This window comes from Monopterus albus, unplaced genomic scaffold, assembly GCF_001952655.1.
Source record: "Monopterus albus unplaced genomic scaffold, M_albus_1.0 scaffold17.1, whole genome shotgun sequence".
In the NCBI taxonomy this organism is placed as follows: Eukaryota; Metazoa; Chordata; class Actinopteri; order Synbranchiformes; family Synbranchidae; genus Monopterus; species Monopterus albus.
Window position 1 is genome coordinate 526,395 of NW_018127897.1, and position 19,632 is coordinate 546,026.

Below are 19,632 nucleotides of genomic sequence, written 5' to 3' on the forward strand. Positions count from 1 at the left end.
GCCTCTTTTCTCTCCTTAAATAGTATTGCTACCTCTCACTCCAGGCATAACTGCCTCTATGCCTGTGAAAAAATGTCTTGCAATGGGATTAGTAACATCATTTCTCTTGATGGCACTCCTATGTTCGGTAATGCATTCTTAATTGAGTATGATGTTTCCCCCTATATATACTTGCATCATGTATCATACTGCATCATGCAAAAAAACATTTTTTTGTTTTGCAGGTGATACAATCTTTGATGTTAATTAATTTTGTAAAGCCTCGCTATCCCAGTTTTCTAGAAAAGATTCCCTCCAAGCCTCTGTGACCTTAAGACACAGCCCTAACCCCTATCACACCAGCTGTTAGTCATGTCAACAAGCTGGCCATCTGTGTTTTCCTACTGCGCTGAGGGAACAAAGTTTCTCAATGAGTACAAAGAGACTGATGTGCTTGCCTGGCAGAAAGCATTTGGTTCAATTCAGAAACACTGTAGCCACATTTGCAGTACGAGTTGATGATTAACCCTTGCCACTTCCAGCCATTACACACTGTGATGCCCACAAGTAAACACACCACCTGTAACACTACAAGAGAGTACCTGACAGGGTGCCAGGCTCTCTGAGTGTGTGTGAGTGTGTGCACTTGTGTAAATTTGAGTGCATGTGTGCAGATGTTAGTGCTGTTCCCTGCTCTGTGTGCCTTGATGCCTCTACACAGACTGCTTGTGATTACATTACTAGGTCACTGTGTGCATCTATGTATGCTCATGTGTATGCACCAAGGGTGGGGGTGTGTGTGGTGGTGGCGGGAGGTCAGTGGGGACTGGCTCAGCCCCCAGTTTTTCTGTCAAGGCATAATCATATTAGTCTTTTCACAGGATTCCATGAGTGTCCCTAGGCCTGCAATGAAATTCCATGGAAGATTCTTCTGGCACCATGCAGCACACACACACAGGCACACACACACACACACACACACACACACACACACTCAGATGTTGCAAAATTGAAAAACTGTTCTGTTAGGACTTGTGGTGATATGCTGGGCAATTTTTCAGAGCAACACTACCAGACAAAGGTGACAAATCCACCTAGAGGGTCAAAAATGTCCAACTGTTTCCTAGCAACAAGGTCTTTTTATGTTTTCAAGGCACATTTGCAGCCAGCTCCTCGGGCACTGCTCTGTGCAAAGTGTGTAACCCCTCTATGTGCTACATAAAAAGTCCCCATGTTGTACCTCTCCCTCTCATTTTTTCATTGCTTTTCTCTCACTGTCTCTCTCTTTTCTGCCCGTGACTTTACCCCAACTCTTTCTCTCTTTGTGTGTCTCTCTATCTATGCCCCATTCTTTGGTCCTACAGCTATCAGATTGCAGCAGTCCCCCCGCCCCCCTGCAAGTAGATAATTCCACCCATGATATCTGGGCTATTGGACTGAGTAACAGTGTGAAACTCAATCAAACATGATCCCAGCCTCAGAGATTTGCATTAGTTACTAGAAAATGTGTGCAATATAAAACTATTTCCTTTTTACAACTTAGTGTTCCTTTATATACTTTATATGCGCTTCTGACTTGCAAATCCACCAGTTAGCAACATTAAGAAATGGAATCTTTCTTAGATGTACTTAAATTTCCATTTTCCATCTTAAAACTGGTTCTCCACATCCTATCCTCCTATTTGAGATACAATGTATTTAGTGGTAAAATTAGGATGATTACAGCAACATTTACCTTGAGATAGTTCATTAATATCACATGATAAGTGCATGTGAGACTCACGACGATACAGAGACATGGTGTGAGGACAACACCATATTAATTAAAAGTGTGTGCAGCATAACTTGAACACAAAAGATGAAGCTATGAAACTGTATAAAGTGGACACTAAAAGTAAAGCATGTAAACTAAACCCATTTGTTTGCTTGAAGGTGAGAGCACACTTTTCAGGGTTATGACATCAGCTCAAATTATAACATGTTGTGAAAGCTGGCAGGAAGTGGGAAGTATTTATATACACCTCATAGGTTGCATAATCAAAAAGATTCATTGATAACATTAAAGCTGCTTTTTGCCCAGTATCATCATTTACTTGTAGATGTGTTTGGAAATGTCAGCCACCTCTGGCACTTTGCAGAGAAAACTCTGAGTTAGAGACTGAAGGACTGTATTTAAAGAGGGTGTAGGTCTCTTTCACATTCTCTCTTCCACTCTGACATGTTCACATGCTTTTTGACAAGGCCACACGCATCATATTCTGTGACAAGGCAGCTGGAGCAGGTGGCTTTGGTAATGTGTTTTCACAGATGTGATCTCTTCTAGGTTCTCTCTTTAATCTCATTTCTAGTTGTGAGGACGCAGTGGGAAATGAGAATGTCTGCATAATGTCGATGTTGATGCTGTCTGGCTTCGACCCCCTTCACACTGGTCACATCTATCTCATAATCTTTCAGTTGCTGATTTAATTTAAAACAAAACACACACACACTAAAGGTTATCCTTAATGGTCTCTGAACCCTTTCTCCATCACCATAAACTTTCTTTGGCCTTTCCTGCCTTCTCACCATTCATCCAACATTCCCTTCCTCCCTCCCCTTTTATTCGTTATTGTCCCTCAAACAAGAGCTCCTCATAAATAGGCATGTGACAGCTGACAAAAGCAGAGGCATCCACAAAAGATACTGTCTCGTTTTACACAAAGCTAATGACTAAATAAAGACAGGCACTTAGAAGTGTGAGAGAAAGAGGCCTCCTTATAGTGGGGCGATTAAAAAGCTACAGCCTGTCCTCTCATCCCTCACACCCGTATCTTCCTATTCATTTCTCCTGTTTCCACCCACTCTTCCTCCTGTACTCTGTGCCTTTTATCAGACTGCTGTATAAGAGTGTACTTGTTCCCAGGACAATAGTTAGCATCCCACCAGGATAAGTCTCCTATCTGAGGCAAAGGAAAATCAAGTTCATTTCCATCCATGCAAGGAAATTCCCTTGACAAATATGACAAATCACATTGCTCTGTGTGTGTGTGTGTGTCTGCATACATACTCAACTGAATGCTTTAAATGGCTGAATGAATCAAACCTTTTTTTTTCCATCACATTACAAAATACAGTAGAAACACGTGCCAACATCCAACATCCATCATCTGTACCGCTTATTCCTGAATAGGGTCACAGGGGCACTTTTCTGATTAAAGCTTCCAGACTGTGCTCTTGTTGAAGAATGCCGTTGTGGCCTTGGTGAGCACAAAGATGTTTGTATGATAAACTCAGATTTATGTACTCTCAAAAATACACTTTTATTAGAAAAGGTCCTGTGTGCTGGCAGATAACATGTGCTTCATGTGAAGGTCATATTCTGACAATGACGCTGTTATCTTCATGAACACCCCGCTGTGCCACCCCACATGCTAACATGTGTAAGGAAAATAAAATAGCAGTTGCTATCTATGAGCGTTTTACATGTATTCTGTTCAGGGTCATGAAAACTGGAGCCTATTCATACTGGCATAAGGAGAATGGGGGTGGATAGATCAGCAATCTATCACAGAACTGACACACCCAAACAGAGAGAGCCATCTGTATTTCATCAATGGGACAGTTTTGAGCATCCAGCTCACCTAAACTGAATGTGTTAAAAATGTGGTAGGAAACCAAAGCACCCAAAATAAATGAAGGTGCTCCAGGTGTTGCTGATACCTACTTGCCAAGAGCACATTAACAGTCCGGCTGGTCAGGGCTCCAAGCGCGCTGGCACTCACACAGCTGTAGCCCCCCTCCAAGTCCTGGGGAGGGTGCTCATCCTTGGAGGTAGCCTGCAGAAGGAGGGATCCACTGGCCAAATACTGCAGGTAGTCATGCCCCTCCAGAGGCAGGGGCTGACCATCTTGAAACCAGGTGACATTAAAAGGTGTATCGCTGGTTCCCAGATTGCAGTCCAGCAAGAGGGGCAAGCCTGGCTCCAACACTACATGGCCGGGCCCAGCCCCGCAGCTCAGCTCCACTGAAACTGGCTTTTCTATTTGGAACAAAGAAAAAAAAATGAGTTATGCATTCTACCCACAACAGTGTAGGCTCAGCATAGTTCATCTTTCTTAAAAAAAAAAGTGATCCTACTGTATATTGCATTCTGGTACATTGTCAATGTAACTTGTGCACAGTGTATATACAGAGCTTTGCTGCAACCACTGAAACCTTTTCATTGTTCTGTGAACCACATCACAGCTCAACTATAAGTTAAATACTGCTTATTTTTTATTTATTGATCTGATTATTGCTGCTTTCTTACATCTGTATCATTTGCCCTGCTTGGATATTTTTGTCTACTTTATCTGTTTCAGTGTTTGTGCAATTTGTCATGTCATAATATAAATTCAATACAGTTGATAGTGTTGGCAGCACCGATGGTGCATTCCAGAGGCAGGGTGTTTAGGGGACAGAGAAGAGGCCAGAAGAGGAAAATGAGGAGGAGCTTTACAAATAAAATGGCTGTAGCAGCATGAGGGGATTTGTATGTCAGCAGTAGGACATTAAAGTCAGTGAGAGACAGGGGAAGTCCTGGAGTGCGTGGCTGATGAGCAGGTGGTGTGAGATGAGCAGCAGAGTGCTACATAAACTGCAATCAGTGGTTTTATCGGGGCAAAACTTCATCATCGGATTATTGTTAGCAACTTAATAGGTCTATATAAAAGGTTCATTAAATGTGACATAACTTAACGAAAGGTGCAAATGAATGTGAATGCAAATAAATGCATTCACAACAGAATCAAACACAAGAACAGCAATGTTTCTTTGAATAACAAGCTAGAGAAATAAAAGGAAAACTAGTAGAGATCTTAGGATAAAAGAGATCGAATGAAAAACAAAAAGAGAAAGATCATGACAGAATCAGTGATGAGAGATGAGAAGAACTGAAGACAAGACAGACATAAAGGCAGTTAATTATCTTTTATGAGGCTGCTGCATTAAAATGTTAGGAATACAACCTGAAAAAGGAAGGGCCAGTAGATCCATATTGCACCACATGCAGTCGATTACACATATTAGCTTTATCCTGCATGCATGATCTATTGTTAATGTTTTTAATGTGCATGCATTTCTTTATACATTGTTCATTTTGTAATATGTGTAAGTAAGCAATAAACTTACATTACCTTGATGGAGAAAATTACTATGATAGTACAGTGAAACAACTTAGTAAATGTGCTTCTCTTAGTGTGCATGTAAAGTGTAAAAGCTTTGATATGTTTGTACTTTATTAAGAAAGGCTGCAAATAAAACATTTTAAAAAGATGTATATTCAGGAGCTTAACAGTAATTGTAAAGCATCATATTAATAAAGGCATTTCGGTTATCAGGAAAAACAGACACACGAGGTAAAGTCTGAAGAAAATACATCACTGCAAACACTGGATCTTATCTCCTTGTTTCACTGTTCCTAATTGTCTATTCTATGTTTATATTTGACATATGAATATGATTTTTTAAAAACATTTCACCTTGAGATATTAGGTTTAGTTTTTTTGCCTGAAGTTTGTCCACTTTGACAATTTACATCAGTATCATCCTTGGAGCTTTGGCCTGAGTTGCCTCTCTTTGGTTTAAAAGAATTCTATATTACTTTCTTAAGTACTTTCACCCACCTCTGTAGAGAAATTACTGTTGCATGTGTTGTGTATGTGTATACAAAGACAATAAACGCGGAGGTGTTTGGTTTGCTACTGTCAGCAGCTGTGTCCTCCAACTGATGAAGGCAGTCTGTGTGAATGTGAAAGTTATTCTCAAAGCACTAATTTGAACTTAGGTTTGGCAAAACCATCGGGAGAGAAATAATGTATCACTTTCATCTAGTTTTCACAGTTGTGTGAAGGAGCTAATAAAACCTTGCAGAAATTATTTGGTAGCTTATGCATACAAACTAAAAGTATCATTAACAAAACTCAGAAGCACAAGATAATTTAAAAGTTCTTTTGGCCAAGAAACATGTGGAAGTACCCAGCTACCATGAGATACGATATACAGTATGGGATAACAAGCCCACCCTCCCATAGAAAAAAAAATCCTATACTGTAGGTCATCTGTTAAAGTTATAATGACCAATTGTGATATTTTATTGTTAGGCAACACCTAGGAGTCATAGTAATTATGAAGGAAGGAAAAGTCAGGTGACGTATATAGATGCACAAACATAGATGAGAGGGACTTTGACATAGGAGATAAGTCTTCATTTCCCATTTGAACAGATAGTCAATGTTAAATCTTTTATCCATGGCATTCCTTAATCTTAAATGTGTGTTTATTATGTTAGCCATGACGATGAGGGCCCTCTAGCTTTAACAGGGTGTGCTTTAACCTACAGTGAGCCACAGTATTTCACTAAGCCTTAACCTTAACAGTCATGCTTAAGGTTGTGTTTATTATTGTAACCATAACGCTGCCATAGTGGCACTGCTCCATACTATTGTGTATCAGAGGGCCAGGAAATGGCTATTTAGGTTAGAGGACTTGTTGGGATGATGGCTCACCACTGGCCCTGTGTAGACAGATTGCTCAGTCTAACAATGCCTGGCCGGACAGATGTTGCTCAGAAAGTGAACAAAACCTGTGGATTCTAAAGGTTTCACTGATATAATGGGGAAGAGTCTGGTAGCTTTACAGTTTGTTTTTTCCCCAAAGTTTATTGTTAAAGCAGTTTATAGCATAGCCCAGAAAAGTCATCTCACCTCTCTTAAAACAACTTCATTTAATTGAATAGTTTTATTATTATAACCTTTATTTTAACATAACTTTAAAACTTATTATTATAACCTTTATTTTAACATAACTTTAAAACTATATTTTCAGCAGCTAAAAGGTTTTACAGCATCCCTTTGCATCAGACTTCTTGGCAATAGTACTTCATACTTCAATACTGTATATTACAGCTGGCAAATACTTTGAACTGACATTTAGTCACTTCTAATGTCTTTTCAATAAAATCATTACATAATTTCATGTGAACCTGTAAGTCATCTCAGTTGAACTTTCTCATTTGCCCCTTTTGTGAATTTGGCTTAGAGGTTTCTTCACAGAGGTGTGTGCACGCAGAGACACACACACAGCTCCTCTTTCTCTAGCATTGGTTTAATTAAGTTAATGGGAGATATTTTTTTTTCTTTGATTAAATGAGACCTGACCCCCCCCACCATCACTTCCTGATGAAGAGGTTGGATAATACTTAGAATGGCTTCAGCACAGCGCTCTGACACACACATGCTTTGGACATTAATATAAATTCAAACATACACAACCAAAACCCATACAAACAAAGACTTATAAAAAATAAATAAATAATGTCCGTTATCTTGCAGGAACCAAAACACTTGCACATGAGTGAGCCAACACACATGGATACCAATCACCTCCACAGCTCCTCTCTTCCACTGTCCAGTTTCATCTAATTAGGTCTCATTAAGTCATTAAAACATTAGCATCCATTTTCCAGCTCACTGTCAATGGTTTCTTTTGGCAAGAGGTGGAGATCATCCTCTGCATTGAATATAGAAACCATTACTTCTCATAAAACTGGACTGACATGTGATAAAGACCATGCAAAATAGAAGAAGAAAGAAAACACACATTTCCTTTTTGGAAGGTTTGGACATCTTTACCTGTGTAAAACAAATTTTATAATAGGATAAAATAAAACATATGTATCCAACCTAGAAAGGTTACTATAACACTTTCAGAACTAGACTAGCATGACCTACTATCCTTTGAAAAAGTAAATAAGAATATCAAGATGATAATATTATATTTAAAGTAGTGGTTATTTAATTTGCGAATAAAATGTGTTATTCACACATACATTTGCTCCAAAAACTTCAATGTGCTTTATGTTGGTGGCCATGTGCGGCATACATACATGTACACGTATATGCACACATCAACATGTACACACACTCGTTACAACACACAGTGACACATGTACACCCGCACAATGACCGCCAATATCTGATGGGGACACATGCGGTGAAGAGGGGGGATCTGTGAAGTGGTCATTTTGCCATTTTACTGTACAAGTGGGAATCGCTGTAAAGGACAGGGTGCACTTTGGGATATAATAGGGGCTGTGTAGTCTTGCTGAGCTGTAGTGAATGGATCGTGATGGCACTGTGCCAACAGGTTCATAGCTTACTCTAAGTGGAGAGAGGACAGCGGTTTTCAAAAAGGAGAGAGGATGAAATAGAGATGAACAAACAACAGGAGGCAAACATAAAAAAAAACAAAAAAGCAAACATGTTAGCTGTAAATGGTAAATTACTGTATTTTACCTGGTCAGTAACAATTTTGACACCTTATCTGAATTCAAAATAGCTCTCTAATGGTGCGAATAACAGCAGTTTCAATGATGGAAGAATACAGTGGTGGTACAAACCCTAAGGTTTTATGGATGTAAACCAGACGTTTAGTGTGTCTCCACAGTACTGCTGTATAAATAGAGAACTGGGCATAGTAAAGGCTGATCTGTAGTCCTATTCATTATCAGATGCACACAAAAAAAGACATAAACCAAAATATCGAAACAGGGGAGATGGAGACGTTAGAAGAGCGGCACTGTCAGTACACATTTCTGTTAATGGATCTCCTATTCATAAAATGTTTTAGAAAGAGGAGGAACAGGAGGAAGAGAGTGAACTAACACTACAGCAAATATTTTATCAGGCCCAGCTCACTGTCATCAGAGGCTGGACGCCCCATGACCCTGAGGCCACAGCTCAGGTTTCAATGACCTATAAAGTGAATGAGTCCTCAGGCCTTTTAGAAACTACACACAGAGAGTCTTGAAAGAGTCCAAAAACTGTTGCTTCATATAATGAATTTCCATAAACCTGATACTGACACACTGATATAAATAGTATAGCATATGAGGCTTTATTTTCCTGGAAGCACAAAGCCAGTGCAGCTTCAAATGCTGTCTTTATGCATTTTTCCTTGGTGGTTTTTTTCTTTTTGATATTTTCCATGAATTAATGAGCTTCCACTAAGATGAGTGGGAGAGACCCAGTGAAGGCAGTGTTTATGCTGATTAGGCAGTTCAGTAAAATTATCAGAATTAGGAAATGTGTGTAATGATTTCGAAAGACTAAATAATAGCTCTTAGTATGTGGCTATAGATGTGAATACGGTCCAAAAGCACGCATCATGACTCACAATCATAGGATGGAGATATGACAGGTGCAGTCATTACGCAAGCGTACAAAATAGCACACGAAATCAGCTCATGGGCCGTGCTAAATGACAACCGCCTTGCAGATGTCCCATCAGTCATGTTACATTTTGAGTAATACAGTGTTGCATGTTAAATTAGCATCATGTATCAAGCAAACAGAAAGAGGTTACAAACTCGAAAAGGTGAAGTATGTGAAGATAAGAAGTAGAAAATGAGAAAGAATGAGACTCCATTTGATAGAATGGAATAGAAGACTGAACCATTCAGATAAGATTAGGGCAGCCCTGAGATTCAATTGAACGAGCATTAGAATGTGATTACAGATGCTTTTGTCAAGAGGGACTACTAAAGCACTCAAAAGCAGTGATAACCAGATTGCCTTGTGCATCTGCTAAATTGACACAGCAGCAGTAGATAATTGCTAGGAGTTTTCCCTGAAGGATGTATATTGCATCATGCATGTAGGCTGTACTTGTCTCAGAAAAACAGGGTTGTATAACTATGCAGTGAAACCTAAATACAGGCTGGACTGGGACAGATGGTCTGATTGATAGCACTGAGTAGTTTACAGCAAGGCAACTGTGTGTACTCTGTGTGTGGGGAGGTGGCAGGGTAGGTCTGAATGCCTCAAACCAAGCTCAACTACTGCTTGGTTTTTGTTTCAAGCGGTGCCTTTGTTTGCTAATTCAGTTATTTATATTGATAACAAAAAACTCTTGCAGTTACATGTGCCCGTGGCTAAAACCCACACAGACAAAATAAAATCAATATTTCCTGAAGCCACAGTTGTGATCATTTGAGCAGAGAGCCAGCAAGGACAAAAACCTTGCAGGGAGATGGAGAATTTCATGTTTCAGTGTTCAGGTGGAAATGCCAGTGCAAGAACAACAAATAGAGTCTCACTTAATATTTATTTAGGCTTTTATCTTCATTGATTCATCTCTGACTTCATATTAAAAAATACTGTCTTGGACATTAAGCTATTTTGGTTAAAATGTAAAACACTCATGAGTCTAAAGTGTGCTATACATTCTACCTTCTTTTTCTTAAATAGCTCTGATAACAATTTAAAACTCAGTTTACTAGTTAAGCAACACCGCATACAGAGGGTTCAACATTTCACAATCCACAGTGAGGCTGTGAGTCACTCAACAATCTGAACAGCTGCCGTGTCAAGTTCCAGCTGTGTTTCCTCCCAAGAGGATACAGCAGGGTTCTTCGAACATCTTAACCACAAACACACACACACTCACTTTCACTGTCAGAAAGCCAGTGGAATTCAAATCGAATGTTCTTTCTGTGGGCATCGGGAAGTTGACTATGTTTATCCAGTACATAAAGACAGACTTGCTTTATTACCATTAAGGGCTCCACGTTAAGGGACAGGGGCACATTTACTTACCGATCCTAATTCCAGTCCACAGCTTGCACTGGACCAGGAACCTGGTGTAACCTAACATAACGCAACATGAGACACGTTACTGATCATGATTCCATTCCAATATTACCATAAAGTTGTGGCAACTTCAGTCTGTAACCTAGTGAGCAAATAACATTAGCTGTTGATTTGACTAAAATGTCTGTTTGGACGTATTTTAATTCTGGAAGTGCTGAAAAGCAAAACAGCTACTTGTAATTTTTGTAAAGCCAGCATTGCTGAGGGGTGGAAGTACAGTTGAGTCATACAATACAACCAATTTAATCAAGCACCTATAGAGGTTTCACTTGAAAAAGTACCAGCAGTTCATTCTAGCCAACAGACAAGAAGACACCACCAATAAACGTCTAGCAGGCAACCCAAAGGCTAAAAGGATTACGGAGAAGTTGCTAAGCTTCATAATACTCAATGTGTAAAGATCAGGGTTGAGCATCTCACACAAGATTAGGATGATGAATGAGGCTGCTACAGACACTGCCTAGTATGTACACCGAGGAGGGGAATACTGCAGTGAACAGGCTTCACCATCACCGACTGTGATGCACTGTGCTGTTTAAATCATTTGTCTTCTGTGCTTGTGAATTTCTTCTGCACAGTGTGCTCATTAATATACCATAACTCTACAGCAAATCTACAACTCAGGACTGACATTGCAATATTTATCTCTAATTACCGACATTCTACGCAGCCACCACCAGTGTAACTCCAACAACAGCCTACACTGACAGAATACAGTAAATGCCAAACTAATAAAAACAAATCTAGTGTGAAATCAAGTTGCACCAAGTATGCAGAGCTTACCAGTTTGACTTATTAGTGACACACTATTTAACAAGCAAATAAATAAATAATCTAACTAATCCCTGAGTAAATATGTTAAATTACAGAGCGACCACTATCAAAAAGAGCTAAGTGCCTCATTTAGATGTTCTGTAACCTCGTTACACAAAATATTACTGCAGCTTTACTGATCACTCTTTTCATGGGTGACATGTAGATAATGGAGTTGGGGCTATGGCTAGAGCTAGCGCTGCGATTTAAATGAGATTACGATTCGACCTTAGAATGAGGTTGGTGCTGGATAAGGCTCAGGTGAAATAACAAATAGCAGCCTCAGTGTAACTGTGTCCTGGAGCACCGGCTCAAAATCCCATCATGTATAGTTTTATCAATTACTCTGTGTGGCAAACTTTCAATGACCTAGTAAGCCAACAGGATGAAAAAGCATAACCTCTACTGAGTTGCAGCACCACACTATCAATTTGTGCTCCTGGGATCAAAGAATGAACAGAAGTAGCATTTCCAAAGCGGAAAAAGCCTGACACATCAATGTTTGATTTCTATATGCAATAATGGTGCAACTCAGTGCAAGAGCTGGTGTAGGAGAAAATTACTATTAGCACCTTAATTGTTTATTTAACAAGGGCCATCTTGTAACATTTCTATACCAGTCTACATTTCTACCAGTCTTCTATATGGCTCACATGCGAATGAAGTTATATTGTTAGTACAGGCACATACAGTACAAGATTATAATGTTCCTACATATGACAATTTTGCCTATACTGTAAAGTGGAAACCAAAAGGGTGTGACTTAAGTGTGACGTGGCTGTTCTCCCTCAGATAGCGAGATATCAAGAAAGCTTAGCCACATGCTGCAAAAACAATCTCTCATCTTACACATGAGATGTAATATGGCTTGTCTAATGGTCTAAATTCCAAATGCCATTTGCACTCTCAGGCTCTATATTTATAGATCTTGTGATATTTATGTTCAAAAGATCCATAGACAAACCCAGAAATGTGCATCACCCGAGAGTGGTTGATGTATAAAATCACAATATACTGGAAAACAATATGAGCCAGAAAATGAAAAGAGAACACAGGCTAGTCATAAATACATGCATGTATGCTTAGTGAAATTACACACTCTTCAGCTCACAGTCTTATTTTTAGATACTTGTAAGAGGCTATGCTATTAAAAAAGCACTGACAAAATAAATTCACCTAAATACTTTGAACATCCCAAGAGAGCATATCATTTGAATTCATAGCAGACAAAATCAAGCTCATGACTTCATTTCCTTTCATACAAACACCTCCGTGCTTAAGATTGCCTCCCTGGCAGCATGAACAGGCGCACACAGGACACCATAAAAATCAACATATTCACTGCACAAATATACCCAGCTGAAACTCAGCCCAGGCCATCTTTAAATAATATGCATCCTAATTTAGCATGGGCCCTCTGGGGAGGGGATCAAGATGCACTCACAAATCGCAGCTGACACACCCACACATATACACAAGCAAGCAAGCAGGCACACTGGGTGTGTACCTCAGTAAAGACACATACACACATGCAAATAGTTAATTTACCACTAATGTGTAATGAGCTATTCTCCACAGGCACTGCTGTCTGACAAGCTCTGGCTGGAAGCCTCAAAAGATCTGAGTATGCATGTTCACAGAAATACTGAAAGAGCATGAAAAGTCTAGGCACAGATGAAGTTAAAACAATGCTAACAACTAGAACATAGTCATTAAAAATACTACACAAACATACAATTTAGTCTACAATTAAATTAGAAATGCCATTAAGTTGGTGTTTTCATAAAGATATGATCTCTCAATTTGCAATAGGACATGAAGGTGATTGATTTAACAGTGAGATAAAAGTGGGAATAATGTACACTCTACATTTAGCTACTGCATTTATCAGAATAAGAACAACATGGGTCAGTTATTGAAGCGACCTGGTGACCGGGGGCGGGGGGCACCAGTTCAATCCCTGGAGTCCAGTGCTTGCCCCACCCTCCTTAACACCACTGTGGTGCCCTTGAGCAAGTCCCTTAAACCCAACTGCTCCATTGAAGGTGCTATGTGGCCACAGGTCAGTCACTAACCTACAGTATATGCAGAAATAAAACATGCTATGAGAAGAAAACATCACTGGGGTGCTGATGCTGCTTTGTTTCTGCTGAAAATGTGAAACAATATGAGCCATAAAGATTAACTTTAAGATTCTAATCACAATTTATGTTGCACTTTCTATAACAATTTCGAGCTGCTATCTTGATGCAAATGTAGGATTTTATCTCACAGATTTGTGTTACTATCTTGTTTGACTTGTCCAAGAATCAATAAAGGTACATTTCAGTCTGCTTTGCTTGACACTGTTTTGGTGTACTGTGGCATAAGCAGAAGAACATAAAACAAACATTCCATTTAAAATGTTGTCAATTTTCAAATTTGTATTCTAAATAAATTGGATGCATTCATTCAATTCATGCAATTCAATGTAGCTCAGGTATGATTTGTCCTTCTACTTTGTAGCAGGCAGCAACCTCTGTGACTGTGACAGAAAATTGTGCATTTTATAGTAAAACATTAAATTTTATGACACATGGCCTTCTACAGATTTTCTGAAAGTATGATACAGTGTTTCTGACACACTAAGTTCACTACAAAATATCTTCTTTGACACGTGCCAGGGGGAAAATATGTCCCCTTGTGCAACTTTACATCTCCATGATATTTAAGCTAGAGAATGGACTTTGCCCCACAGTACCCATTACAGTCTGTGGAATAAATGGTTGACTCAGTAGCCACTTCCCTCCCACCACCATGTCTAACATTGCATGGGGTCACTTCAGCAGTAGATTTCCTACAAGCTAAGCTTCTTCTTCTTCTTGCAAAGATGAACTTTGCATAAAAGAAGCTGCTAAGATGACATTGTTTGACCTGAGATAGTCAGAGAAATAACATTGGTTTTGCCTAGAAGAGCAACTCAGATGACATGTTTACATCTATTTTACAGAAAGAGAATGTAATTTAATCCATCCTATTTCTGATCAAACAGGTGTAATCCAAGGGGGCATACTTGGAATTGCAACAGCAATGGCATATTCTATATTATTTTGTTTATTAAAATTATTTTTAACAGAGTAACATGTTAAATAAAGCTACAAAAAAGCTCTAGTGAAAAGGGTAAAGAACACATACTCTATGTTTTATGCCTGGGACATATTGTTGCATGGTTACTAGGATTTTTGCCTATTTCTGCCTTTAAAGAAGCAATAGTCAATATTTTTTTATATTTTTGTGAATGTCCGGTTCCTCTCAGCTCAAAGTTTTAGTTCAGTGTGTAGCTTTCTTGCTACGTTTGGTTCATTCTCACATAGCTCTGGACGACAGAGTGAACAAAACTATAAACAACCCACTGTACACGAACTACTCAGCACCAAATGGCAGACAGACAGTCTATGACTAGCTGCTGAACAGAGTGGAGCATTTAGCAGCTAAGAAAAAGACATGTTTCTGTCAGGAGTTGTTAGAGACCCATAACCGAGGTCAAAAAGAAAGAGTACTGAACGTGTGTTTGCCAGGTGGTCAGTGTGAATGATAATGTTGCTTTAACTACTGGAATTACAAAAATCACACACTATTAAAACCACCTGCCTAATATTGTATGGGTCCCCCATGTGCTGCCAAAAAAGCTCTGACCCACTGAGGCACGGACTCCACAAAACCTCTGAAGGCGTCTTCTGGTGTCTCGCACCAAGACATTACCAGCAGATCCTTTAATATTGTGGCTAATCAATGTATAAATAAGCAACCATTCACCATACCATCCTCCCAAAGACTCAGTTATTGCAGGTTTAATGTAAATAAAATTTTCCTCATAATTCCATTTGGCCATGTTGTGGCACACACTAGTATTCTCTTCATCTCTGCCACCAAAAGAAAAATTTCTATGGAGCGTTAAAATGTACAGAGCAAAGGTCACAATTCTGAATAAGGCAGCCAAAAGCATCAGTAGGCTCATTTTCAGTAGCCTTGCTAACTATGCACAAAACAGCACTTGTGTCTGCTGTGGTAATCCAGGTTCTTATCATAAACATGCAGAATAATCAGTTATGAAAATGAATGATATCTGGTACAGGAAAATAAATTAATGTGAAGTACTTTTCCTCTTAATCTTATATCACACTATGCTGCTCCTATGGAATTGTAGGAAATTGGTAGACATGCCCAGTTGCTGTTGCACTGGGCATGTCTGAACTGTGTGACTATAAGCTGAACAGTGCAGAAAAGCATCATGTGAGGTCTATCAGCACTTGCGGGTACACAAACATGAGTAGGAGGACTGCATGTAGATATTTAATAAGAGTTCATTCAAACTGTCAGAAAGTTAGTGTAAACATTTTTCATATCATACCATACCATACCAACTTTATTTATAAAGCACTGAAACAACCGAGACGAACCAAAGTGCTGTACAGTGTGATTAACAATATACGTTAAAAATAAACACAACTTACAAGGACAGATAAAATCAACACCAATATCGGACATCAGTCAATACAGATAAAATCAACACAAAAATAAGATATCAATCAATACAGATAAGATCACACCAATAAATAGTATCAAAACGCCATCGAGAATAAATGAGTTTTCAATAGGGACTTAAAAACCGGCAAAGAGGCTTGTCTAATGGGCAGTGGTAAATCGTTCCATAATTTGGGAGCAGCAGCCACAAAGGCACGATCGCCTCTAAGCTTGTGCTTTGTTCTGGGCACACTCAAAAAAAACTGATTGGTGGATCTCAGGGAACGCGTAGGTGTATGCCAGTGAAGCAAGTCAAATAAATAGGGAGGTGCGAGGCCATGGAGGGATTTAAAAGCAAATAATAAAATTTTGTAGTGGATCCTAAAATGGACATGTAACCAGTGCAAGGAAACCAAGACTGGAGAAATGTGTTCATATTTATGTGTGCCTGTTAAAAGACGTGCTTCAGTGTTTTGGACCATGAGGCAAGTGATAGAAAACTCGCTAATCCCCAGATACAGTGCATTGCAGTAATCCAGTCAGGTGGTGATAAAAGCATGAATTAGTGTCTCAAAGGGCCGTCTGGAGACCATTGATTTAACTTTGGCCAACTGCCTTAACTGAAAAAAAAACTAGATTTTACAACAGCTGCAATTTGGCAATCAAATTTTAGACCGGGGTCCATCTTAATCCCCAAGTTTGAAATATTTTTCTTGTTATATTGAATTAAAAAGCCCAAGTCAATGAAGGGAGACCCAACAGTATCACCGAACACCATCACCTCAGTCTTCTCTTCATTGAGCTTCAAAAAATTAAGAGCGAGCCAAGATTTAATATCCTGAAAACATTCAAGCAGTGGCCTAACACAAGAATTTGTCTTTGTGACTGGTAAATAGAGCTGGCTATCATCTGCGTAGCAATGAGAGGAAATACCGTATTTCCTAAGTACAGAGCCAAGTGGGAGAAAGTAGAGAGAAAAAAGATGGGGTCCAAGGACCGAGCCTTGTGGAACCCCATACAAAAGGGGCTCAGAGAAAGACATAGCTTCACCAAGCTTTACACAAAAGGTTCGATCCTTAAGGTAAGACCGAAACCGTTCTAAAGCTATGCCTCAAATACCCACCCAGTGCTCTAAACAAGAAATAAGTATGTTGTGATCTACTGTATCAAAAGCAGCGGTTAAATCAAGGAGCACTAGGACGACAAAGTTCCCTGAGTCGGTGGCAAGAAAAATATCATTTAAAATTTTCACCAAAGCAGATTCGGTACTGTGCAGGGTTTTAAACCCTAGCTGAAAGAGCTCGAGAATATTATGCCTTACCAAAAAAGCCAGTAACTGAGTGTAAACTATCCTCTCTAGAACCTTGGAAAGAAATGGCAGATTAGAAATAGGCCGAAAATTAGCAAGCACTGTAAGAACCAGACCAGGTTTCTTAATCAATGGCTGCACCACCGCGTGTTTAAAATTCCTTGGGACCAGCCCAGAGGATAAGCTACTATTAATAATAGAAAGGACAAAAGGCCCCACAACCATTTGAGCTCTAGTAGAAAGAACCTTATCATTCAAGAAATGTAAAAATTTTTGACAAAGGGCAGAGGAGGACTCAACACAGGCAACCCGAGGAACATTCAGAACAGAATCAATAACCTTAAACAAAACACGAGGCTTATGACAGTTCGACTGAATGTTAGAGAAATAATTTCTTTTAAGAGTTTTCACAATTTTCTGATAATGATGCCAAGAGTCTCTTAGTATCTGAAGTGATACCTGTAATTTATCTTTTCTCCTCCTGCGCTCAGCCCTGCGACACTCATGCCTGGCAGCGCGGGACACCAGGGCTCAAACTTAGCCCTAGGCCGCCTAACCTTCAGTGGTGTCACCACATCAATAGCAGCCTGACAAGTAAAGTGAAAATCTAGTGCAAGCTCCTCTGTGTCTGCAGAGTCAGAAATTACAAAATTTTCAATAAACAAAGCAGAGAACTGAACAGAAGTGGAAGAATTAAACATACGGCAAAACCGTGGAATAGCACAGGGTGCAGTTGTATCACAAATAAAATCAATTTCAAATAACACAGACAAATGATCTGCGAACACAGCATCACAAATTTATAATTCATGAACTGGCACACCATACGATAAGACAAGATCCAAGGTGTGCTCATGCTCATGGGTGGGACCAGCCACAAATTGTGTAAGATTAAAAGAGTCAATAAGGTCTAAAAAAGCCTTAACTAAAGGTTTGTCCGGACAGCAAACATGGATATTAAAATCCCCAATAATTAAAACCTGGTCATATCTGGGCATAAAATTGACCAAGAATTCAGAAAAGTCACATATAAAATCCTTATTGAACTTAGGTGGGCGATAAATCACAGCCCACAATAAGGCCGGAGAATGACCCAGCTCAAATAAGGACAACTCAAAGCTGTAAAGCTGGAGAAGGAAGGTAATAATGAAATCTGCTTGCATTTAAAAGTCATTTTATAAACAGTTGCTATTCCCCCTCCATGGCCCGATGGTCTCGGGGAGTTAAAAAAAAAGTACAGTCAGGTGGCTGTAGTTCAAGAAGAGCACTGGACTCACCCACACCTAGCCAGGTCTCAGTCACACAAAGAAAATCCAGAGGCTGGCAGTCGAAGCACACTGAATCAAAGAAGTCGAGGAAAAACTTGCCAACAAGGCCATTAGCCTTACCAGCTGTCCACCTCGCCTGCCCCGACGTCTCTGCCTCCTCCTCCTCCTCCTGAATAGGAGATATGGAATGTGGCGAAGGTAAGCGGGTATTCCTGATAAAAACGGAGGTAGGGACTTGTGCCTGGGATGATCAAACTGCACAAAGTGTGAAACATCCCATCGCAGATTCAGCAGAGTTTGACGGTCATATGACAAAAGAGAGTCGCCATTCCGGATAAAAAGTGAACAATACAACACAAAAACAAACAGAATTAGGAGCAGTAGACGGCAGGCCATACACACTGGCGCCATCTTTGCAGTACTTCTCCTGAGCCAGGCACACATCTTCAGCCATATCAATATAAAGAAATTTGGTGCATCAAAGGTAAATGGACTTGAGATATTTTTATATTCTTGTCTACACTTCATCATGTGTAAAGGCAATACAATAATCAGTAATTGCTCATCAAGTCATGCAGGACTGCAGATGTTTATTTTATTATATCCATTAATAATTGCAGCACTGTATGGACTGTGAACACACACACAAACAGGGCCCCTGACTCACAACCAGCCTCAGTTCACACAACTACCAACACTAATGACAGTCATGCTTCACTTTCAGAACATAACAAAACACACACACACACTAAGTCACCCCTAATGACTGTGTTGTTTACTGGTCTTGATGACTAATAACATTGGTTAAGTAAGTGTAGATGTGTGTATGTGCTGGTAGTTTAAGTTGTGTTATTTGAGTTGAGTTCTTGTCAGTTATGTGAAGTTAACTATTTTGTTGTTTTATAGATATTTCTTGGGGAGCATGTGTAACTTGGTGGAACACTTTTAAATAAGTCATCTATTTGGAAACCTGATGATGTTTTTGAGTCTGCCTCCTATTTTTCAGCTGCTCGGGTTTAATCTATCACAGTTGGTGGCAGCAGTGGGATCTAGGCCTATAGGAGGTAGTGAAGAAAAATGTCAACCAGGCAAA

At 39.5% G+C, this 19,632-nt stretch overlaps 1 protein-coding gene across 1 annotated transcript in view; it reads right to left on the bottom strand.

Annotated features, from left to right (window-relative positions):
• Positions 1 to 19,632, bottom strand: part of igdcc4 (immunoglobulin superfamily, DCC subclass, member 4) — a 51,807-nt gene that overhangs the window by 26,277 nt on the left and 5,898 nt on the right. Inside the window, 1 exon segment of the mRNA XM_020592385.1 lies at positions 3,683 to 3,997. Coding sequence (XP_020448041.1) covers positions 3,683 to 3,997 — 315 coding nt within the window.